The 25,484-nt window shown below is 39.8% G+C and overlaps 1 protein-coding gene across 2 annotated transcripts in view; it reads left to right on the top strand.

The window, feature by feature from the left end:
* Positions 1-25,484, top strand: part of Slc4a4 (solute carrier family 4 member 4) — a 322,837-nt gene that overhangs the window by 111,280 nt on the left and 186,073 nt on the right. For both annotated transcript variants that reach the window (XM_052198847.1, XM_052198846.1), the window contains exon 4: positions 20,699-20,834. In XM_052198847.1, coding sequence (XP_052054807.1) covers positions 20,699-20,834 — 136 coding nt within the window. The remainder of the gene's footprint in view (positions 1-20,698; positions 20,835-25,484) is intronic.

Genomic DNA, 25,484 nt, shown 5'->3' with positions numbered 1-25,484 from the left:
GCCTGTATCAGTAATGCTGATACTCATTGTTATCTGCAAAAACTGATTTTTTTCTCCCCTGTACGGCAGTGACCTCAAGAGTGGCCTTTCTTATAGGTGGCATGTTGTTTACTACGGTCCACTTTTGATCCTGGTTAGTGCCACAAAGAGCTTCATGGCAACTCCTTTAACTTTTGAAATGACCTCCAGATCCTGATTTCCCTTCCTCCTTTATTAATAGTTAACAAGCTCTTTAATAGGCAAGAAGGAAAGGCAAGCAGGCCTGAAGACTTGAGAAAATGGCATGTGAATTAGTTGTAAACCATTTCGGTAAACATTAAATGAGTAGCAATTACTTAATGCGACTGCTTACATTTTGTTAAAGCATTTAAGAGAAAAATGTGTGCTTGATTCCATTTTAATTGTGAGAAACTCATTAGAGAAACTTTGCTCCAGGGGTTTCCAACCTAGTTTAGTTTGTGACTTCACCCACAAACTGATTTTTTTTTATTTTTTTTTATTTTTTGGTGTGAAAATATTGACTCTTGGCTATCCTTCCTTTGAAGGTCAGAAACTTGAAAATCTGTATCCTTTCTTTATGTCTAGAAAATCAGATCATTTGAGCCTGGCTAGGTAACACTACTGGGGTGGCTGTTGGGTTAATCACTTGCCTTAGAAGTTGCCTTCGGTCTCTGGAAGATGTACTTACAAGTACTTCAGTCTGTCACTGAGAGTGAGTAGCCCTGAACATAGACTGAGAGTCACTGAGGACATGGGCTCTGGGTTGCCTTTCCAGGCCATGCCTAGGAGCAGCACTGCCATTGATTAGGATGTAGCAAGAACTGCTAGCTTTAGATTTGCCTCAAGTTAGCTGCTTCTGCTTGGGTATCTGTGGAAGCCATCTTTGATCAGATGTTGTCTGATACGTGACTGACAGAGTTGCGAAAGAATGCTAAGAATGTCTTGGAAGCAAGGCAGCAGAGGGAAGAGGGCCACAGAGCAGCTGAGAGAACAAGGATGCTGAGATGCAAGGGGCGCTCAGTTTGAGGAGGCGTGTGCCAGGCTTGACCTCAGTGTGAGGAGGCGTGTTCCAGGCCTGACCTCAGCTCTCCAGGTGCATTTACTGTGGAAAGTACCTGAGTGTCTTCTCCCGTGCCATGGCAAGTGTGGCCCTGTCCTACACAAATTTCTAAGACATAGTTCTCTAAGATTTAATTAATGTTTTCAACAGGTGTACAAAACAATAGGGTTTTCATTATGGTCTGTCCATACAGATGTGTCAGTGTACTTAGTTCATATCCTCTTCATCACCTTCCTCTGCCTCCTTTCTACCCTCTGCGCTCTTCCCTTTTCCTCGACACCTGCTGTCTTTCATGTAATATTTTTCTATATCGTCTATCATCTATCTACTATCTATCTATATCTATCTCATCTATCATCTATATGTCTATTTATCTATCATCTGTCTATCTATGTATCTATGTATTTATTATATCTATCATCTATTTATCATCTATCTATGTATCTGTCTATGTATCTATCTATTATATCTATCTATCATCTATCTATCCAACCATCTCATCTATTGATCTATCTGTATAGATCAGCTAGATAAAAACATGTAATAATTTTTCACCTCTGCTCATAATCCTCAATACTTCCCTATTGGTAGTACAGGATACATTCTAAATGCCTTGGCAAAGTATACAGGCTGTACATGACTTATCCCAGGAGATGTTCATAAACTTTCTTTTTTTGTGCTCTTTGCACCAGCACACTGAAACCTGTGCACATATCTTCACAAGTGCTTTGAGTAAAATAACCTCGGCAATAATATTCTGCTATGGCACAATGTAGAAGGAACCAGCACAGAAAGCTGTTTAGTACATATTTATTAGATGGATAAATAAATTAAAACACAATCATAATTAGATTTGGACATGTGGACTTTTCCTTTTTGTAACATAAAGCTCTTGATCCAGAGCATACTAAAGGATATGCACATTTTTTTTGCACATGTCAGATATTCACTAAGAATATGTGAATCAACCTACTAGGGCCCGAGTCATCTCTTATTCATCCATGGAACTGAAGGACATTGGATAAGCCAAACATATTAAATAATAATATGTTTGATTTTCTTGGAATTTATAAAATTATCAAGCCAAACAATGACTATCTTGAGCGACTGGAAATTTGGCTGACTTTTGTAGGTTCCTCCCTTTCCCACAGAATTCTTTGGTTTTTTCCTCTTTTCCATGACCATTAGTATCAAATCTAAGACCCAGACAAATACCATTGACTTACACAGAGTTGACTTATCCAAGATTACTCTCCTAATAATTCAAACCTCACCTAGGTTGAGAAAGCAATGTACTATTTTGATCTGGAAAAGTATTTGGTTTGAGTGTGTTTCCAAGCAAAGCAGAAACATAGAAAGGAGATATTGAATAATCATTACTCCAACTCGGAGAAGGAACAGAAAGGAATGCACGGGAGTTAGTCACACGAACCTGGGCTGAGCTGCAGTCATTTCAAATACGTGGTTCGGACACGGAGGTTGACTTTCTCCAGTGGAGGTGGAAGCTTGCTCACCTTGGCAGGTGTGGCTCCAGGTGCTCCTGGGGTGGGATCTTGACAGATTAACCTGGAGTACGCTTTCCATGAGGATATTCTGAAAGACACAGGTTTATAATAAAGTAAACGTAGAACTATTTGTTTGAATTGAAAAATCCACGAGAGGCTTTCAAGTTTACAGTCAGAGAACAGAGATGTAGAGATTATTTTGAGGTTAGCTGAATGCTTGAGTTATCCGAATATGCATTATTGTTTGGACCCAGTGACTGTGGCATAGATATTTTCAACTGAAAGTTCTCATCTGACAAGGGAACCCTCTGATACCCTAGCTTTTAGACTTCATCATCAGGACAGTGGTGCTTTGCCCATTTCTGAGCATGAGGAAGAGGGACCAATTAGGACCCAGAGCTGCAGAGAAACATGCCTTAAAGGACAGCTTAAACCAGGATTTGCTGTATTTACCAGTTGGAGGTGACATTCTGTGAGTAATTTGAAACCATTTAAAAAAAAAAAAAACAAAAGTTATGATCGTGAAGTTTTGAAGCGCTGCAAAAGCATGAATCAACCCCAGAGCCGTGTCTGCTTCTCAGTAGGAGCTGCTTTCAGCTGAACTGTGGCAGCCAAATAAACGTTTGCAGATGCTTTGACAGAATGTCATCCGAGGGCTTCAATTTATTAGCTCACTGCCTTACTTTTGAAACGGAGCGGCAGCATTTGAAGCTGACGAGAAAAATCCTCCCTCCAAACATTCTGGACCTTAGCAAATAACTCCATTTGCAGGCGTTTGTAATGTAGACGTACAACTGTTTTCAATAGGAATGGAATATGTTGCTGAGAGATGTGCTTCCAAACATCTGATGGATGTTGCTTTACCACGATGGAGATTAAGGAAGTGGGTTCATTTGGTAGAGTGGTTAGTTAGCTCAACACCATGGTGGCAATGGGCACTTTCAAACACAGGCCTTTTATCTTTCCGAAGTTCTTCAGATGACACTGTAAAACAATGTGTTGCTTAGAGTGAACCTGTAATCCCCCTTGCAGGCCTCCAGGGGCGGGGTTATATGCATGCACCTCTCTTCCGGCTCAGATGATCTCGCTGAAGGTTAGCTTAGCACGTGTGTAACCAACCCTACAAGTTTAGTGTACTACCTGGATTCCCTGTGGTGTCTTTTAGGTATCCTTTGAAACTTGATTGATATGTCTGGAAAAAATTCCTTTACAAGTCAATGCCATCATTTTCTGCCCAGCTCTTGTGTGTGTGTGTGTGTGTGTGTGTGTGTGTGTGTGTGTGTGTGTGTAGGTGTGTGCATCCATGCGTGGGTGGTATGTGTGTGTGTGCTCGTGTGTATTTCTATGCATTTCATCCAATGGTTAAACAGATTCTTAACCTTCAAAGTTGAATCTGACTAGTTTATAGACTTAGTTATTTGAAATCCAGAATGAATTTAGATAGCTTCTCAGGCTATTTAAAATCAGAGGAAAGTCAGCTAAGAACACCAAAATGGCTGGCTGGTTGAAAAGTTAAGGAGTTACGACTCAATTCCAAACAGCGAGGACAAAGCTTAACACGCATGAGAAGGCAATTGCAGTATGTCCTTGGGTATGTTAAAGAGAAAAAAAATGTGTAAGATTTCTACCACTTCTCAGTTTTGAAGAGTTCAAGCTAATGGTCAGGTTGGCTTTGAAGACATGGAACAAGGGTTTTGGAAGGGTTTTCTGTGTTCAGAACTCATTAGGAATAGAAACAAAGGGAGACAGTCCTTAACAGGGAGAGCTTCATGCCCCACAGACCTCAATGTAAAGTCTCTTCTAGGTAGGTATGTGATTGACATGACCTGTGTGACCTTGTATACAGAAGGATACAGAGAGCATGTGTCTGGAGTCTCTGGAGGATTAATGGAGATATATTCACAGGTGTAAGTGTTATTCACTTGTACACATTTTTGTTAAGTGATATTTCTTAACTGAGTACCTCATCCAATACAGATATCATAGTTTAAACTGGTTGACCAGAAAAAAACCCAGCTGAAGCTTCTCTGCGCTGGGCCGACATTAGCACCTGCCTTTTGATGAAGTTTCTGGGCAGTGGCAACCTGACACGAGTCTCAAACTCTGTGAGAGTGGAAAATAGAAGCATACATTTTTATAACAAAAATACTTGGAGATGTAGCTCAGTCTACCGTCCTAAGAAAGAGCATACACCAAGTTATTGCTTTCAAAGGCTTAGATTTAGAATAGAGAGAAACTCAGTCCTGAAATGAGCTAGTGCAATGAATACTTTTTATTTATTTATTTTTATGATTTAGCTCAGAGCATGCTAATCTCATTGGTAAGTTAAATAGTTGCCCATGATTAGATAGGAAAGATGGATAATTGTGAGTAGGTCTTCTTAGCGAGTCCTCCCCTCCCCCCACATAATAGTGTAGATGCAGCTCACTCAGTTTTGTGTGTGGCTCGGTTGTTCTCATCATGTGTTTCCTTTATCTATGAGCCACGGTGTGCTTCATTCCTTGAGCGTCCCTTTTATACTCTCAGTGCTGAGTTTGGTTGGGTGTGTGGCAATAACTCTTTAGTAAGGTCACTTTAACTGGGGTTGAGTTTTGCTGGCCACAACTGATGAGAAAGCCAATGAAAAAATGTTTTCATTTTGCAACTTCTTTTAGTGCTGTTACTTTGTGCTCACTGTCTACTTTTGAATCCATAACCAGGTGAATATATAATAAATTTCATTAAGGATTGCCTCCTCCTTTCCACCCAAACCAAATGATGCTCAGATTCCAATCTGGTTTTGTATGGAAAAATCAGTTGGTAATAATTCTCAAAGGAGAGATCCAAACTATGGGATGAATAGTGCACCAGTAGACCATTTGATGAAATAGCACACTTGCCATTCTCAGTGGGCTTTTATTGAGTCAGAAGTGCAAATTCTATAATTTCTTCACTCTTCCTGTTATTAATGACAAAATGATGTAGACACTGAGTCAGAGGGAGAAGAGATGATTTACTCAGGCATCCTTGGAGGCAGGCTCTGTTGGATCCAGGTCTTAGATGTCAGATTCCATCCCTCTCCCTGGAGTTACATTTAACTTGTGGTTGTCTTGTCTCTGACATAATGGTGTTATACCATCACACGACAGGAAGTTATATGCAGAACTTCTTGAGATCACATAGTTGAGATTATAGTCTCTCCAGCTGATCAAGGATCCCATCCCAGAGTTTCGAGAAAGAGGTGCACCAGACACCCTTTGGAACTTTTGGGGGAGTTTCATCACACTATTAGTGAGGATTGATCATTGTTAGCTTATTTTGGTGAAGCAACCACTCCCCCTCCATCCTATATCATGGGAGTGGCACTTCTGAGTTCATTTTTGTATTAACAGACATGTCAAGCATAGTTCATATATTTACCTTAACATTAAAGATTTTCCTTACCACATTCATCAGGACTGAGCACCATTCACTGTCTTTGTAGAGGTCCTGGACTGACTGTTTATTCTATATGGCATCTACAATGAATACTTCATAACTTTGCAATTTAGTCTTTTTCAGTTGCTCTTCCCTATTCCCCCATAAAAAGGGCCAATTTCAGACAACTGTCTAATTTTTACTTTATAAAGTTCATAAGGCTTCTTATTGGCATAATTCTTAGAAAGACAACTCCAAGCTTATTCAGATCAGGAAGAACATCATAAATATATTTATGACAAATACATTTCTAAATAAAACTGATACTTGATGAATCTTAAGAGGGGATTGTTGTAGACAAAAAGCAAACTCTGAGTTTAATGACTGACATTTACTTAATTGGATGTCCTTTACCCAATTAAAGAGTAGCCATGCCTACCATGCTACCATAAGCTTCAGAAGTCACCACATACTTTATCGGCAGGTACCTTTAGAATAGGAAACTGTTAATAGGCAGTCTATTTTGAAGTGTCATCCTTTTGTTCACCCGGATGAACTGAAGCTACCTTCAGATGACTTGAAATGAGATATAAAGGGTTTAAATGTAAGACAATAAGAACTTTTGTTCATGAAATTGTAGTAAAAATATATTGCATGGAAAGGAATGGTTTTTGACTTTTGTTACATTACTCTTACATGTGTTGTATGTAGTAGACTTTAATATGGATTTAAAATCCCTAGCACAGTCCACACACTCACACTAGTGTGTTTTCCATCTGCTTTGTACAGTTTAATGATATGGATAATTTGGAATGAAGCTTATTTGTATAATGAATTATAGAATGAATTCTCCACCCTAAAAATGCTGCAAAAAAGTAGCTTATCCTGCTTAATTATCTATGAAAAATGAGCATAGCAAGTCTTTATTGAATATTTGAGAAGGTACTTAATGAAATAGCATGAGAACTTACATTAGACTCTTGTCTTTCCTTTCTTCATTGGTTAGGTTTTGTAAAAGGTCTCCAGATTTTGGCTTGGTTTGATTTCATTGCCGATAAGAAAACATATTGTATTGGTTGCCATCACGAATCTTCTGGGTAAATAAAGCAGGTGTCTTAATGTGTTTTGGGTGAAGACTGAATACAATACCATGGGCTGGCTCCTTTATAATGGTCAGAGATTTATTAGCTCATGGTTGTGGGGTGATAAGGTGCCCATATCTTCTGTTGTTTTTCTTGATGGTGGAATGGGTCATGTGGCAGGACGTAAAAGAGAGCAAGGCGTTGGGATTTTGCTTTAACAGTATTGGTGCATTCTTGATGGCAGAGTTCTTAGGACTTTAACATTGTTTAAAGGTCCTATCTTCCAATATCAGTGCAGTGACACTTAAATTTAGCATGAGTTTTGGAGGGGGCAGACATTCCAACTGTGGTATGAGGCAAATGAAGATTCTACCGTCTGAGAACAGCGAAACTCTAGATGGGAAGTGGGAAGTGTTGGAGAACCTGTTGTGTTTTTTCCTTCTTTGCTGAGAATATAATTAACTTCACAGAAGTTGAGAATCACTGTCACTAATTTTGGACCCTTGACTCAGAACAGAAATAAAGCAGACAAGAAGAAAAGTTTATTGTAGAATCTTGTTGACATTTCTCTTATTACAACCAGAGTTCCATCAAAATCCGTAGAGTAGTATCTCTGTGAAGAATGTTACTTCTTTTAAAAGAAAGAACATTCTTATACATAATTTTTGTTCTCATCTCTATTGCTCCTTTTAAATAAATTGCTTATGTTTTAAAATGTTCATTTAATTTTTATTTTATATGTGCATGTGTGTGCACATGTATGTGTACGTGTATGCGTACGTTTGTGTGAGCACATGCATGCATGAATGTATGCTTTTTGCATGCACATTTGTAGAAATCAGAGGACAACTATTGGGAATCACTTCTCACCTACCACTCTAGTTTTGGGCAACCAAATTCTGGTTGCCAGGCTTGGTGGCAAGTTTCCTTACCCACTGAACCATCTTGCTGGCACTTAAATAGATTGTTTTGAACCACATTTCTTAATGCTGCTGTCCAGGAAAGATGGGTAAGATTTTTTGGCAACAAGGGTAAGAAGACAGAAGTCTATTCCTTTCTGTGCTCACACATTTTCAAAGAGAGGCTGCAGGAAGGAGGATGTATTCTTCGTACCCACATACAAAAAGGCATCTAATGGTAGCAATAGCAGTGTGGTTGTGGCACTATTATTGGAGCTGCAAATTTAGACACTTGGTATAGAAAATAGTTGCACTTGAGTGAGTCTGTAGAGCTTATTTTGGGAATCTTGAATATTTCCTAATGTTGATGAGAATCGAGTCTGACTTTAGAAACCCCGGGGTATAAATTGTGCTGATAATTGGTCTGAGTTGAACCTGGGGAAAGTGCTGATGTAATCACTCTTAAACAGAGTGATTCATCATCTAAACCTTGCCATGGACAGTTCTGGCAGAGCAAAAAGAAGCGAACCGTTGAAGGAAGGAATTAAAGGAAAATCTCCACAGTGGCTGAGACATGTGAAAGGGACTTTGGATTCTTCAGGAGAGGTTTGATGAGTAGCCATATTCCCAACTATTTGAGTCACCAAATGGCCCCTGATCTGTTTACAGAGAACCCCCTCCACTTCTATGCCAGGTGTATGAGGCCTTCCATCCCAAGCCCGTGTGTCCATGGCCTTTATGTGGCTGCTCCATCCCCCAGCTTTCAGAACCATGGCCAGTCTTGTGCGTTTCAGCTCCCTATTCCAGTCCCTAGATAGCAGTACAAGCAAGTACAGTGGGGATGTGTTTGTGTTGGCTGTTGAGGAGCGTAATTGAGTTATGTATTCTCAACTACTTTAGAGGAGAGTCTGGTACTAATTTGACTTGAATGTTTTCAATCTAGCAATTTAAAAACCAATTGGTTTGTTTTCTGAATAAATACAACATAAATGTTAATTTTAGAAGAGTTATAACTTAAACATAAAAAACAAGGCAAGTAGGAAACATCAATAATTTTACATTGTAGAAGTGATAATTGTTAGCATGTAATGTACACCCACTGGGTACTTTTTTTTCTACATACATTATGAATTAGTCAGTCCTGTAAGAACACAGTACCTAATTATAACTGGGATAAACAAACAACAATAATGAATTTATTGGTTCTTGAAAGGAAGAGTCTGGATATAGCTGGACCTTTGGGAGAAAGTAATTTGATCTGAATAAAAGGCTAAAGGAAGTTACAGAAAACAGCCACATGGATTAACCAACCACCCAGGCATAAGGACTCAGTGCTTCAGAATTTTAACCAGGCAGATAAGTCCCAGGCTTAAATATAGATAAATGGGAGTGCTTGTAAGGCTTCCTTTTTTTTTTTTTGTTAGATCTTGCCTTTTTTTTTTTTTTTTTTAAACCAGGAATTTACCTGTCATATTACAAGTGTCAAAAGATAACTTAGGACTGCAGGAGGCCACATTCTGTGCTCTGTACTGGCCCATTAAGTTCTGGTTGTTTGTCATGTCCATTTAGGCTCCCTGGTCCTGAATTTGCTTCCATTTCCTGGTTGCTTATTTCTGCAATATTTCCTCCTTGGGAACGTTAGGAATTGACAGCTGGGCAGGCTATTAAGAGTGGCAACCCTGAATCCATGCTACTGTCTGAAATGCTGTATCCCTATCAAAGGATATTTGCAAATGGAGAGCATTCATTGGGCCTCTTTTGGGAGTCCAAAGGATGAGTATGTGTGAAACATCCCTTGGAGACCCAGAACATACTTGGGAGATGGATTTTCATTGGCTGTGATATACACCTGGGGCCAGATACTTTGATAGGGTTCTGAACCCCACATTTTTAGGGCTCTTGATAATCTCCAGGTAAATAATAAGGCCACAGAATACTAATGATAATTGTTGTAAATGACAGCTTTCTGCAAGTAGGAGTTTATTAATACGGAGTTATCCACATATGTTTAAAATGATCTATTTTTAACGAATGCTACTGGTTTATTGGGTAATTTGAAAGAGAAAAAGTAACCATCTAACCTACCTTTCTAGAGCTTGCTCATATGTAAATGTAGTAAGTATTTTTTAGATTGGCTGAGGTACAGTAGGTTAATGATTGGATTGCCCTAAAACTTGGAATCCATAAAATATTATTTGATTCTAGTTTATAGATTGCATAGTAACTGACGTCACCTATGACTTCATCAAAGTGTTGGCTTCAGGAAGCTGCCTCTGCCTGGATTCTGTTTGATATTTGATTTACTCTCAAGCATCCTCTTCTTTGAGGGATGCAAGATGACTGTCCTTTACAGCGTTTAAATGCTATCTAGTCTCTCAGCAGAAAGTGAAGATGTATTTATCCCCTTACAGTTTCAGCAAAAGGCTGACTCTAGCCTATTCCAGCTGACTTGTAGTAGATAAAACAGCTACTCAAGAACAATAGCTATGCCTGGAGTTTTGATATATTTACCAGACAGACCCGGGTCCTGAGAAAGTGTGCCCAAACCAATGGAAGAACTTATAAGGACAAATAAATTTTCTTTTTCCCTAAGAAAATTGGATTATGGTTTTCAGGAAAGAAGTTAAAGGTGTTGAGTTGCAGGACTAATAGCTACTGGCATGGGTGTGTCTTAACCATTTGTAGACTTATAAAACTTTATTGATTTAATTATTTCTTATTAATGTGATAATGGAATTTGATTAATCTGTATGTATCTACCACATATCATCTTTCTACCACAGATCTCCATCTAGATGTACTTAGAGTTTTATAAATAATTGTTTGGTGGTTAAGCAGGTCATGGGAGCTTTAAAGACAATGATAGCTACATTTAAATTTTAATCCCAGGACAAAAAAATGCATACTTAGTCCTAGGATTCAGAAGGCTGAAGGGAGGATCATCAGTTAAAGGCCACTTAGGCACACAGGGAGATCCTGTCTCAAAATGAAGAAACCAACGAAAATGAATCTTAAAATTAATGTTAAGTTTGTAAACCAGTGGGTAATAACACATTGATAACTTGAATTCTTATTTATTCCCTTTCATCCTGTGGTTTGAAATCTGGCTTCACCAGATTACCGACTTTTCTCAAGAGAAGGAATGAACTCCAGAAGTCCTCATTTTACCCTCAGAAGGGAATTTGTGTGGAGTCTTGCTCGTTTTGGCCATTATTCCTATTAGAAACAGTATTTTTTTTTTGGTAGCCCTCAGGGTGGCCACAGTGGGGCGCTTCCCAGTCTGAGAATAAAGGGCACATTCACAAATTGCTTTTGGTGGATAATGAACCAAATGTTCAATTAACTTACTTTAGGACTATTTCATATGCCAGGGTGATTTCTGCCTCTTCTGAAATCTAATCCGTTCCTGTCTGGGCTGCTTACACGGCACCCTGACCATGTTTTTCTTATGATTAGTCTCATTTGAAAACCATCAGTGTGGTGGCTAAGAAGTGGGCTTGGCATAGCATGGGGTGGGAGCGTGAGTTCACATTAGCAGCGCCTGTGATCTTGGAGAAGTCCTTCCTCATCTTAAAAACTGTTTTCTTGTGTTTGATATAGATGAGTAATTTAAGACCTAACACCTGGCACAGTGTAACTATCACATAGTCACATGACACCTGGCATAATGTAACTGCTACAAGATTTTGGTTGTTATTGTCTGTTATGTTAAAATGTTTTAAAATTATTTTTTATGTATATGAATATTTCTTCTGCAGTGTATATACATACCACACGTGTGCCTAAGAGCTAGGGAGGCCAGAAGAGGATATTGGGACTAGAATTCTGGGACTAGAATTACAGGCAGTTGTGATCTACTATTTGGGTGCTGGGAACTGAATCCATGTCTTCTGCAAGAGCAGCCAGTGCTCCTAACCACCGAGCCGTCTCTCCAGCCTCACCTGCTACATTTCTACTGATAGGATTTTCTTTGTCCTGTATTATCTTCTCATCTGTGAATTCCAAAGAACAGGGACTTTATTACAAAATACTTTATAATTGTTTAAGAGGCCTTATATAGCATATGGCATATATTAGAAGATAATTATGGTTATCCTTTCATAGCCACAAATTCTCTTGAGAGGACTTAACTTCCATGTATTGAAATTACAATGCCTGTGATAGTTGTATCTGATTAAACATGTACAGACCTTTTTCTTATTCCCCGAACAACACAGGGTAACAACTGTTAGCATGGAATTTTCTTTGTGTTAGTTGTTGCAGATAAGTGAAGGAAAGCACTGGAGTGGGGGATATGTGCAGGATATAATGCAAATGCTGTGCTACTTTATGAATGAGACTTCAGCATAGGTGCATATGGGTATCTGGGAAGTGCAAAGCCTGAAACTACCCTCTTCTGAGTCCTACAGGGTGACTGTGGCTGTTACCAAAGTGGTGTCTTATCATTTCTAGCTCCTAGTTTCCACTTTGCTATATCCCATCATTTCCCAGGATGCACTTGAAACATAAGCCACAGAGAAGTCGTAGACTGGAACCTCTCTGAGGATCTGGGGCAGCTATATATTGTTTTATGCTTCATTTTCCATTGTCTTACACATTCTCCGTCTGTTCTTTCTCACATAACTTTACCATCCGTCCCCGAGGTAGGTTTCATGAACTGTTTGGGTGAGGGACGAGCAGGAGAACTTGCTTAGTTGGGGTGTGCAAAGATCAAATGCAGCAAGGAGGAAAACATGAGAGAGATGATGTGGATGCTCTGTAATAGAGATGTACACATTGGCACATGTTGTCTGGGCTGGGGGTGCTTCTGGACATATTCTAAAAGAGATACACACATTGAAATGCCTTGTCTTGGGGAGGGGGTGCTCCCAGCAGAGGAAAAACGTTTATTTATGTTGTTCTTTGTTCATTTAGGTCTCGTCCAACATGAATGACTGCTATGAACTTGTCGGAGCTAGTTCAAGGCTAGATCAAGAGGAAGGGAAGATTAAATTTGCTTCCCAAAACTTAGATAAGTTCATTCGGAATAGAAGTTTGCAAATGGTTGTAGTTTTATGCACTTGGACGTAGTTGAGGCTTAGTCAGCTGTAGCTAATTTGTTAATTCAATGTAGAAAGTAACAAGTGTGAGCATAGTTTGTGGTGATCTCTGAGGAGGGCACATAAATGTTGTGTGGTTGTTCTGAAGAAGGGACTTGTGTGCCGTTGTTACTAGGGCTAGGACAAAGGAGAGTCCCCTCTTCTGAGAAAGGCTTATATGGGGCATTGGAGAAGTTAAGATTCTTTTTCATTTAGTTCTAAAATAACTTTGTATTTTTATTTAAAAAAATATCTTAAAAAATAACAGGATTCCACATGGATATCCACGTGGTGGGATAATTTTCATTTAAAAATTTTTATTTATTTTTTAACTTTTCTGATACTATTTTCCTTGATAGTTGAGATTTTCATAAATATATGCAATTAAATGGTCATATTCGCCCCCCCCATTTGTCCCTTTTACCTTCTCTTAGCTTCCCCCCAACCTAGCACCCTTCTAATGTTATATTCTTCCTCTATTTTTATATAATTCATTAAATCCAATTAGTACTGTCCATATATGTATGGGCCCATTAAGTCCAGCTAGTACTGTATATACATGTATGGGCCCATTACGTCCAGCTAGTACTGTATATACATGTATGGGCCCATTATGTCCAGCTAGTACTGTATATACATGTATGGGCACATTAAGTCCAGCTAGTACTGTATATACATGTATGGGCCCATTATGTCTAGCTAGTACTGTATATACATGTATGGGCCCATTATGTCCAGCTAGTACTGTATATACATGTATGGGCCCATTATGTCCAGCTAGTACTGTATATACATGTATGGGCACATTAAGTCCAGCTAGTACTGTATATACATGTATGGGCCCATTATGTCTAGCTAGTACTGTATATACATGTATGGGCCCATTATGTCCAGCTAGTACTGTATATACATGTATGGGCCCATTATGTCCAGCTAGTACTGTATATACATGTATGGGTCCATTAAGTTCAATACTGTCCAGATATGTGTGGGTAGGGGACCTCCTCTAGCGCATGAGAAATCTGCCAGTGGCCACACATTCAACAAAGGACAATTCTCTCTCAGCCAGCAGTTATCTATCAGCTGGCAATAACTCCCCAGTAAGAGGGGGGTCCTGAAGATCACCTTCCTGTTCATGCTGGAATTATAGCTGGATTGATCTTGCGTAGCTCTTGTTCAGGACACCACAGCTGGTGTGCGTTCTTGAGTGCAATCGCCTTAGCAAGTCCAAAACTTGACATTTCACAAACTTTCCCCCACTATCTGACATTTACTTACTTTTTATTTTTACAGTCTTTATTTGAAATCTTTAGTTTTATAAATTTTATTTGGAAACAACTCTTGAACCAAATAAAAATACTATACACCAATATTTTCTAGACTCAAATTCTCTACATATGCAAAGTCCATCTATATTGCACAACTTAGTGATCTTTAATACAGTTAGGTTGGGCATTTGCATTCCAATTCTAACTGGCTCTTACAACTTTTTTACCTCTTCTTTTGTTGAGTTTTCTGAGTTATGATAATGGCAGTGGCAGTGCCATTGGTGGTGGCGGTAGTGCTAATGGCACTGATGATGGTGGTAGAAGTGATGATGGGAATGCAATGTGGTGCTGCTGGTGGTGATGGTGGTAATGATGTTGGGGATGGGGGTGATAGTAGGCATGGTGATGGTGGTGGTAGTGATGGTACTGATAATGGTGGTAGTGATAGTGATAGTGATGGTTGTAGTAGTGGTGGTGGTGGTGGAGGTGGTGGAGGTTGTGGTGATGGTGGTGGTGATGGTGGTGGAGGTTATGATTATAGTGGTCATGGGGATGGTGGTGGTGGTAGTGGTGATGGTGGTGATAGTGATGGTGGTGGTGTATTGAGAAGAATGATCCACTTAGGTCTGAGCACTCAGTCTCTTATTCTCAGCATTTTGACTGGTTTTGCAGCCCAGCATTGAGTGTTACCTCCCTGATAAAGGTGAAGAGTAACCAGTGTTTATGGGCATACACATAGGTATTTAGAAGGCAAGGTGACAGGATCGCCAAATACCAATGCCTCCTCAGCCAGGCCTTTAACCACGATTATAGTATCACGTGTGAAATTCCTTCCCCTGGAGCAGGTCTCCAATTCAGTCAGAGCAATGTCACCCCATAATCAAGTTAGAACTCTTAACTGGAAAACTAAAAGAGGAGAGGAAAAAATACAAACATTTCTTCTTTGGGGAGGGGGAAAGAACAGATCAAGGAAGAAAGTAAACAGGCAGGCTCACTCTGGAGACCGCTGTGAGTTGTGCGAGGCAAGGTGGACATCCATACATACATGTGGGACCAGTGTGTTGTGAAGATAAACCCAGTGCGCGTGGATGACCACCCTCCCACATTGAAGGGTGCTCACTGACTGCCCAGAGGAACCCTGAGGGGAGCTCCAGACCCATCAGGAATGGACGTACTGGTCATCTTCTGTGGGTACCGATGTGGGCAGCCTTCCTACCACATATTTGCCTGCCTTCTTGTCACGGAGGGCTTGGGAGCATTGGTCTCCCATCGGCCCTGACAGTCAGCTTACCATTCTGCATGCAGGCTCTGGTCAGATGTGAACCCAGGGATGTAGGAGCAGCCAGGGAATTCTGCAGTTGCTCAGAAGACTGAAGTGTGTTCTGGCCAGAAGACAAGGCAGTGGAAAAGGGATGCAGAGTGCTTGCGTTGATTTCACTTCTACAGTCCCAGCAATTGAGCTGTTTGTTAGTTTGTCTTCCCTTTCCCCTGAGAACCTGTTTGCTCTTCAGACTCTTTCATGATGATGTTACGTCAGTTATTACTTAGGACTAGAATTCCTTTGGATGAAATATAAGACAGTGTCCTGACATCCCTTCTACCTGCATCCTAAAGGCTGAAAGGGTTTATTATTCCCCCTTATTCTCTTTGTGTCTAATAAAGCAGGTACATGTTGTGTTCTCATCCCTGAAGCTTCTTCATTCAGGGAAGCCAACCACACACCCCTTTGGCAGCTTTCATTCCTGCTTTATTATATTTATTATATTTATAACCTGACATATCTCTCAAAGCTGGTATCTATAAGTTGTTGGTTTTGTTTTCTTCCAGTAAGCATAGGCAATTGTGAAGACTAATTTTGGCTCTATAATCACTACCATCATCCCATGGTGTAAATGAAGAATTTGAAAAACAGAGAGATTAATTAACATGCTTCCGATCACAGGGCCAAAAAAAAAAAAAATAACATTCAAATATAGGTAGTCTGGTTCCAGAGTCAGTGCTCTAACCTTAGAGCAATGCTATATTTTTCCATATCTGTACATGATAATATATGACAGAAAATTTTGTAATTTTGCTCCCCAAAGGCATATTATCACTGGTTGTTCATGGGTCTATATTTAACAAATAAAGTAGCAGAATTAGCACTAGGCATTGCACCCAGAGACAGGCTTTGCCATATCATTCTTTCATCCATTCTTCAGAAGTCTCCATGAGTTCCTGCCTAATAGAGATTGCTGTTTGGCTACACTGACAATGCCAGGGCAGAGAGTGGTGTTCTGTGGAGAAGTGCCATACAGCAATGTGATCTTCAGTGCAAGAGACTGTCATCTACACTACAAAACATTTACTCTTCTCTGCTAGAAGCGAGGACAAGTCTACCTTACATCTTAAGGAAAGTACACAAAGTCGATCTTATACATTATACATTATACATTATACATTATACATTATACATTATACATTATACATTATACATCTAAACTTATACATTCACTTCCTAAATGTTACTCCTGCCTTTTTCTGTCTCTCGATTTCTCTATCTATATCTATTTCTGCTCCTCTCTGAGAAAGATCTCACTCTCTAACTTTGGCTGGCTTTGAACTCACTATGTTGAGCAGGCTGGACAGAGACACACCTGTCTCTGCCTCCCAAGTACTGGGATTAAAGGTTTGCACCACTGACTCTTGGCTGCCTTTGAGATCTTTGATGTTGAATGACAGCAACAAGTTGGCCGATTTTGAGATGGCCAGTTCTAGAAGTACCACACTGAATAAAGAGACTAAACTTTTAGTAGTGTGAACTCCTGTTTCTGGGGAGTACTGTTCAGATTCTAAGTTCTGCTCATTATTCCTTCATTATCAGGCCTTCTCTGATGTCCTGTAATGCTGTCCCATTCTGTGATTAGAAAGGCACCATAAATATTTTACACAAAAGTCTTAAGATGTTTTTTATCTTCCTGTAATATTAAGAAAATCCAGAGCCATTTTTGTTCTAATTATAGAAATAAAACAAAGTCGTACTGTTCTCTGTCTCAATGTATTCAATCACCTTAATTTAATGTTCTGCAACCACTCACACTTAGCAAATATTTTTCTCACTTCATGTGTGAACTTATTGATTTACTTAACAGATTAATCAATTGCTTAGCTGATGCCTATGTCCTCTACGTGAAAGAGGAGAACAGGGATCTTTCTGTCAGAGTTCTATTTAATATGTAGAGCCGAAAGCTAAGTCTGCATAGAACACAGACAGTACTCAGTAAACACTGGCTGAATAAATGCACGAAGAGTAATAGATAACTTCATAATTTAGAAAGAAGTAAATGGAAGAAAACAAGTGCTGGGAATAAACCCTTAACATTTAAAATATACTCGTTAAGTATAAATATGCCTGTAGAGAGGTACTGTGCTTGTACAGTGGCCCAGCGGCGCACAACTGGAAAAAATGACCACGTAGAGCACGGATCCTCAGCATATGGGAAATGCTGCTTTTGTTCCTTGATCCTAAAACATTTTTTAAATCATTAAGGTCTCTTGATGTTCACTCAAAAGTTTCTGGGTAATTTGAGGGTGTGTGTAATATTTATTTAGTCTCTAGTAATTTAAAACATTAGAAGCATCAAAAATGTAGTGAGCTGTCTTTTAATAACATCTTCCTCAGCTGAATGATGCTTGTCTTCTTAGGAACAGCATGTCTGCTCTGTTCTGTCTCTTTATCGCCATGGTCATGCTCTTGAGCTTTTTAGTCTTCTGTGGTAAGAACTGGCCTCTTGATTTTCTTTAAAGTGGGGACATTACTTTATCACAACTATTTCCCTCATGTATGTTGATGAGCTTACCTTCACTAATATCCAGGGTCTGTCCAGAGACCCTCATGTGGTGGCTGCGAGCAAGCATTGTCAATGTCCCACTGACCTGCGTGTCTTCTACATATTCATTACATTTGGTTCAGATTTCCTTTCTGATGCCACCAGGTCTGTGTGTTTTACTTTCCCTTTGGTTGACCAGTTCCTTTTTTTTTTTTTTTTTGGATTATCTGTGCCAGGTGGATTTATCACGAGGAGACATGATAGTAACACGACCACACACCTCGCTTGTCTGTGTGTGAACGGAATCATGAGTGATCATTGGCCAACCACTGACAGACTAAAGAAATCCCACCACTGGACAATGAGCAAAACTCCCAGTTGTTAGCTACACAATGATTTATGGACTGAAGAGCTAGCAGAAAATTTATACTTTATACAACCCCAGTTAATATACTATGTTAACTGAAATGTGAACTGTACTGCTGAGTGACGACGTAAGCAAACTGGAAACTGTAAAACATGCACGTTAACATGAGCAAAATCCCTAACGATGCCTAAACCCGAGGCTTTAACTTGTTAGCGTATACTTTAAGAAAATTTATTAAAGTAGGATTAGTTCTTCCCTGTGATTGCTTTTTCCTTTTAAACTTATGTGTTCTATATGTCATAAACTGGCAACCTTTCCTTCATGTTTTTTTCCCCCAATGGTATTTCAATCTCAATGCCTACAGGAAAACTTTCACTTTGCTCGCCTGTCTACTTGTGGGTTGGTGTATATTTCTGCACGTGCATGCGCACATGTATTTGAGGGTGTGCATGGTAATGAGAGGTCAACATTAAGCTGCATTCCTCAACTGTTTCTCCATCTTAATTTTTTTTGATATGGGATCTCACTAAACTCTGAATTTTCTGCTTTGGGCAGATTGGCCGTCCAGCAACCCCGCACTTCCCCACCCCCAAGACCCTCCTGTTTTCACATGCCAGCACTGGAGTTAGACGATGTACTGCCAATCCCAGCTTTTTATATGGGTGTTGGAGAATGCAAACTCAGTTCCTCATGCTTGTGCTACAAGAATTGGACCCACTGAACTGTTTCCATAGCCTCATTTTTTCCCAATAAATGGGAATTGAAATGGGAATTGAATATGCTGGGCAAGAAGTCTCCATCTGAGCCATGTCACCAGCCCCTTCCACTCCATTGTTTATGCCCACATGGTATTTTGTTGTGTATTTGTACCATGCTTTATTTAACCAATCCTTTTTGCTTGGTATTTAGGATTTAAAATTTTCTCAATTATAAACAATATCAAATATAAGCAATGTTAATACTAAAATCTTTGAAATAATTTACATTTCTAAATGAATATAATTTTAGTAGAAGAACTTCTGGCCTATAAAATATGCTTTTAAGACATTTTCATATATTTCTAAATTTCCCTTTAGAGAGTATTCTGTTCATGATTCTACTAACAACCAGCATCAGATATTATTGCAAGATTCCTATATACTGGCCAATGTTATTATTTTTCCATCATTTTTGTTTTAATAGATAAAGCACATATTTTATTTAATAATAGGCTTTTGTTACTGGGTTGACTATTTTTGAATTTACTTATAGTAATTAAATTTTGGTTGACGTTATCATAGTCTGTCCTGCATTTCTGTAGATTACAGATGGTAGGGACTTGTGTGTTTCTCTAGGCTGTTTGGCATGCATATTTCTTCAAATTTAAATATACGTTCTTCAGTGTATAATATATATGAGACTTGCCATTCTTGGTTTTAGTCAGGCATATGAAAGTATGCACGAGCCTTAATTTCATAATATAATCTCCAAGTGCTCCTCTTTCTTTTCTTTTCTCTTTAAAGAGACTAGCTCACAATCTGGGTGACATCCTAGTTAATTTTTCATTACATGATTTCAAGAGACAGGGTCAAAAGGAGCTGGTAGGGCACTCAATTATGTGCTCAAGTGTGTTGGAAAGTGTCCTCCCCACCCCCTCTCGGGTGTACAATATTTTACTTGGGCTTGTTTTTCAAGTGCACTGAAGTGGTACTAAACAGTTTTGGATGCTGCCATTATATGAAGAAGAGATCCCATCTTGTTAAATATTCCTTCATCAGCTCTACAGTTACCCAGTCACGGGCAGCGAACGACCCGCGAGGGCAGAGGGAGGGCAGGTGGTTGGCCTGAGGAATCTCAGGATTGGGGTGCTCGGTTGTCCCTCCCACTGCTGCTCGAAGAGGTGATTGGCTCAGACTGATTCCTGTCTCATAATCTTGGATAGGTCATAAGTGAGGAGGAGGGCAAGTCATGAGGTTGGACCTCAGCTCATCTGAGGGCTCAAGGGTCCTCCTCATAAACCACACAAAACTAGACTTCTGTCCTTTTCAAAGGGGTGGAGAAACGAGATATAGTTTGGTTCGTAGGAACAGAGAGAGGCTTTGATTCATCTTTAGCCTTAGGTTGAAGATAAAGGATGTCCGCTGAAAATCTAGAAGGGAAGCCCAATAATCTTGGGGAGAGAGGAAGAGCCCGAAGCTACACTTTCCTCAGGGTTTTCCAGCCAATGTTTAACCACAGTATTTTCACTTCTGCAGTCTCCCCGGCCGCAGAACGCATCCGATTCATCTTGGGAGAGGAGGATGACAGCCCAGCACCTCCTCAGCTCTTCACTGAACTCGATGAGCTGCTGGCTGTGGATGGACAGGAGATGGAATGGAAGGAGACAGCGAGGTGAGACATGGCTGATCGAATGCAGTGCTTGCCTGGGAGGCAAGTGCAGAGCCGATGGACGAGCGCGAGTGTTGCCTTCGGTAGCCTGGGCATCAAGTGGCTGACCCATCTGTGTGCCGCTGCGTTATAGAAATGGGTATTCTAGCCGTCCATCCTTGAATGTTGATGTGGATGCAGGGTATCTATTTTTCACTGCTGGAGCATATGTTTATTAGCAAGGGCTCCAGGAATTTGACTCTTGTTGACAAAGATGTCAACCTCAACTTATATGCTATTTAATGGTAAGGCAGAAGGGTGATAATAAACTTTAGCATCCAAAGGCTGTAGCCGAGAAGCATTTCACATCGCTCTATGCACACATATCTGCGTGATCTTCAGTGACATTGTCTGTTCCCAGATAGACAAAGATGGTGTAATTTCTTGTAAAAAACACCTGTTATCTTCTAAATCTCCAGCTGAAAGCAAGTGGAAGACTCACCTGAACTTGGAAGTCACCTCAGTTTCATTGTATACTCTGTTCCCTATTAGTCACTTGGCCCTGTTTCTCAATAGAATGAATAATAGCACTTAGTACATATAATACATATGTATGCATATGTATAGTGTAAAATATATACTATATAGATATAGTATATGATATCTATAATCATATCACTAATATTTATGTAGACATGATTTGTAAATTGTTCAATGCTTTGCAAGTTTTTGAGATTTTAGGAGTCACATCAGAGATTTTTTTCTTCACAAGGGATTCAATTACCTATTCTAGACTAAACTCCTACAACATGTAGTAACCCTCAGCAGGCTGCACCTTGAGCCCACAAGGTTTCTGGAGCAAAGGCTCTTTCTTACTACCAGGTTCTCTTTGTTCATTTCCTTATGGAATGAGGCTCACACTCTTATAGTTTGGGAGGTCTTATTATAATCTAGTGTTGCTTCTGCTGTTCATTAGATAGCTCAGCACACTTTGTACTCTTCCCAGTCCTCAGTCTCCTAGTCTGCCAAGAGAGGGGCTTACAGGATTCCCCGTTCTCCAGCACCTCGCATATTTTCTTGCTCTAGAAACTTTTTCCTTTGTGTATGTTGGTGTAGTCAGTAGTGTCTCTAATGGCTCCTTTGATGATTCTTCTTGTGTTGAAATATTTGTTAAGAGTTGACATTGACACTGGACAGTGGTAGCGCATGCCTTTAATCCCAGCACTTGGGAGGCAGAGGCAGGCAGATTTCTGAGTTCGAGGCCAGCCTGGTCTACAGATTGAGTTCCAGGAAAGCCAGGGCTATACAGAGAAACCCTGTCTCAAAAAACCAACCAACCAACCAACCAACCAACCAACCAACCAACCAAAAAAGAGTTAGGATTGACTAGAACACAGGGATGGCCTTTTTGTTTGTTTGTTTGTTTGTTTGTTTGTTTGTTGTCACATGTTTGCTACCCTTTAATTTATATGACCCCTGGTCTCAGCAAGGTGACAATTCACTGTGCATGCAACTCAATTTTGAATGGAATGTTTATGATATTTTTAGCTTTGATTCATTTTGATCCATGGAGGATGCCAAGTATCACTATGTAGCTCAGGCTGGCCTTGAACTCACGGTGATTCTCCTTCCTCAGTCTCTTCAGTACTGACATTACAGGATTGAGTTACAGTATTTTGTGATGTAGGATTCTAAAGACAAGGATAACCTTATGTTCTTCACCATCTTTAAAGTATGTTTTAAGGAAGTTCTGTACCATTTTGGTGATGCAATCCCAAAGGGGCTATTCTATAGAAGAAGGGTGCTGTGAAGCTGTCCAGGGAGAAAACTTGAGATAACTTTTATTTAGGGATCATTATAATTATTATTAATTACATTTCTGATATTATTGTTGTCCTCATATGAATTTAATCGAAGTCAGAGGCAGGGTACCACCCCGTCCTTCTGCTTGCTACAACATTCTCATAGCTTTGAAGTGCCAGGGTCATAAAAAAGTCTCATAATTGTATGTTGAATATGTTTTAGTGGAGAGACAGTTGCTTTAAGAATAACTCTCCTTGATTTTTTTAGTTAATATTCAAATTAATAGTTTTTATTATGGTGTTCTCATATATAATTGTATTTTGATGCAAAGTAAGTGTTTTGAACTTAATAGTATTCATCTCTTTCTGCTGGGTGGGACAGACTGGAGGTAATCCAACACATCCATGCTAAAGCTCAGAGGAGGACCACACTTCAAATTTAAACACTTTCATGACTCTGCTGATGGAGTCTGCACTCCTATCTCCACACTCCCTTTCTTATTTAATTGGCATGGAGTAACTAGGGGGCTATTAGCAGTCCTATAATTAATATATCCAGACCTGCTCTTCCTACATATTTCTCCATCTCTCATGTAATTTCACTCTCTTGGATCCTCCGGCCAGAGCACTGGAGTCTTCCTTGCCTTCTACCTTACACCTGTCATCTGAACAATTGGTCTGATTCCCTGCAATACTCAGAAATTTCAGCATCTTACCACATTTCCTACCTAATACTGCCTGAGGTCTCCTTCAGAATTTCACCATCTCTTACCTAGATGACTGGAAGAAACTCCAATGAATTATTGGTCCTAATATATGCATTTATTTTGTGTATAGACCCTTCTCCCTGAGTTGCTTGAATAGCTTTCTGTCCCTTTCTCTAGTCCCGGCTCTAGGGCTCCACTGTACAGTTGTACTAGTCTTTGAGGGACTCTGTACTTGACACACCCTTGTCCTTCAGGCACCCCTCACTTAGCTACATGACTCGCTCATTTGTCACCAGACTTTTGAGTTGCAACATCACTTATACCTCTTATCCCAGGTCCTCTATTATATTCTTGACCTTTGCACTTCTCACTATCAAGCATATTATCTACCTTGTTATCTTGTCTTTCTAATAGAACTAGATCTCCTTGAGGACAGCGTATATATTCTTACCTTGCTCAGCAGTCTGTTCCTAATGCCTAGAAGTACCTGCTGCACAGCCATACTCCATTAACAGGGATGGTAGAGCAAATGTGAAGAGAAATGAAATCTTGGTTCTTGGTGTGCTGTCCCTTCTGATTTCTGTGGAAAGGTTTGACAGTGACTATGCTTCCGGGAACATTCAGATTTCCAGTGATCTGTACTTGGGACGCACACTGAATCTTTTTGTAGTGACATTTGACTTCTTTCTGTGATGTGGATTTTCCCAGCCATGATAAAATCACTAGCCCCCTATTAAAATGTCTCAAACTTCCCAAATGAATAAAACTGAAGAGCATAGAAGAGATTTATTTCATATGTGGTGATATGGCCTGAATTGTCTTTTTCTTCCTGCCTAGCAAACATATTTGACTTTATTTTCTTTCCTCTGAAAATCCCAGTTCACAGACATTTTGTTTGGGCTGTGTGTGGCACGGTGCTAGGAACCCAGGGTTTCACACATGCTAAACAAAGGCCTTACCACTGACGAACATGCACTCTATGAAGCATTGGCGCTGGTAGACAGTTTTATTCTAAAGAGATCAAACACTCTAGACTTGTCAACCTAGATGTGGTTTCTGGTGTGGGCCTAGACCCAATTCCATTAAGGTCTTGTTCTTTTAAGTTGATTGATGATTTTATTTAACTAAGAATATTCTACAAGGAGCATTGGCATTACTGTGGTTTGAGTCCCACTTTGAGGATTTTCAGTTGGTTCTACTCCCCAAACAACGAAAATCCCTTCAGTAATAGAGGAGATGGTCCCTTTGATTTTGAGATAGCAGGAATGAAATTTTGCCAGCAAGAAAAAGCCTGCACTTAAGTGGAATTTAAAGTGGTGGTCAACTTTGTTACTTTCTTTTGCATATTTTTCCCATTTTGTCTTTCCTATAAGGTAAGGTAGAACTTTGACATTTCCAGTGCCTTTTCCCAAATAGTGCAGACGCTTAAGACAGTGCAGGGTGGATTTCTCATGTAGGATGAGGGTGTCTGGCTGATGGAGACTCAGTATTAGTCCTTTTTGAAGGGTACTTTCAGGATCTGTAGTTATTTGAAAAAAAATGACATTGAGGATGACTGAAGTAATTAAGAAGGGCGAAGAAGCCTGTACTCTTCATTAAATATCCATTAAAGTAAACTGAGCTGGGTGGCCCATGACTATAATATTAGTACTTGAGAGGTAGAGTTGGGAGTATCAGAAGTTCATGGTTACATAATGAGTTCGAAGCCAGGCTGGAATGTATGAGATCGTGTCCCAAAAGGAAATAAAGCCAAACCAAACCCAAACCAAAACAGGAACCTATTAGAATCTATTCTCAGGTGTCTAACACACACAGATTAAGGAGTGGACCCTAGTCTTATGATGATACAAAGTCATAAGGAAGGGACAGAGTTTTCTTTTGTTCTTCCACTTCTTCAGGTGGGTTAGGATTATTAGCTCTTCCTAAGTGATCCCCTTATGTTCAGTTTCCCCTTACTGGGCTTTCAGTGTCCAGAGCTGAACATCATGACAATTGCCTGAATATGTGTAAAAGATCATCAACACCATGTAATCCAACCTGTGCTGCCAAACCTGCTGAAAAAGAAAGCCGTCACCAGTTCTCAGAAACATTAGCCAACAAAGGAAAAGGGCATCAGTGTGTCATGTTCAGGAACACACCACAAACTGACGTTTATTTGTGTTTCT

This window comes from Apodemus sylvaticus, chromosome 11 (assembly GCF_947179515.1).
Source record: "Apodemus sylvaticus chromosome 11, mApoSyl1.1, whole genome shotgun sequence".
NCBI classification, from domain to species: domain Eukaryota; kingdom Metazoa; phylum Chordata; class Mammalia; order Rodentia; family Muridae; genus Apodemus; species Apodemus sylvaticus.
Note: the sequence above shows the minus strand (reverse complement) of the source record. Positions and strands in the feature narration are given on the sequence as shown.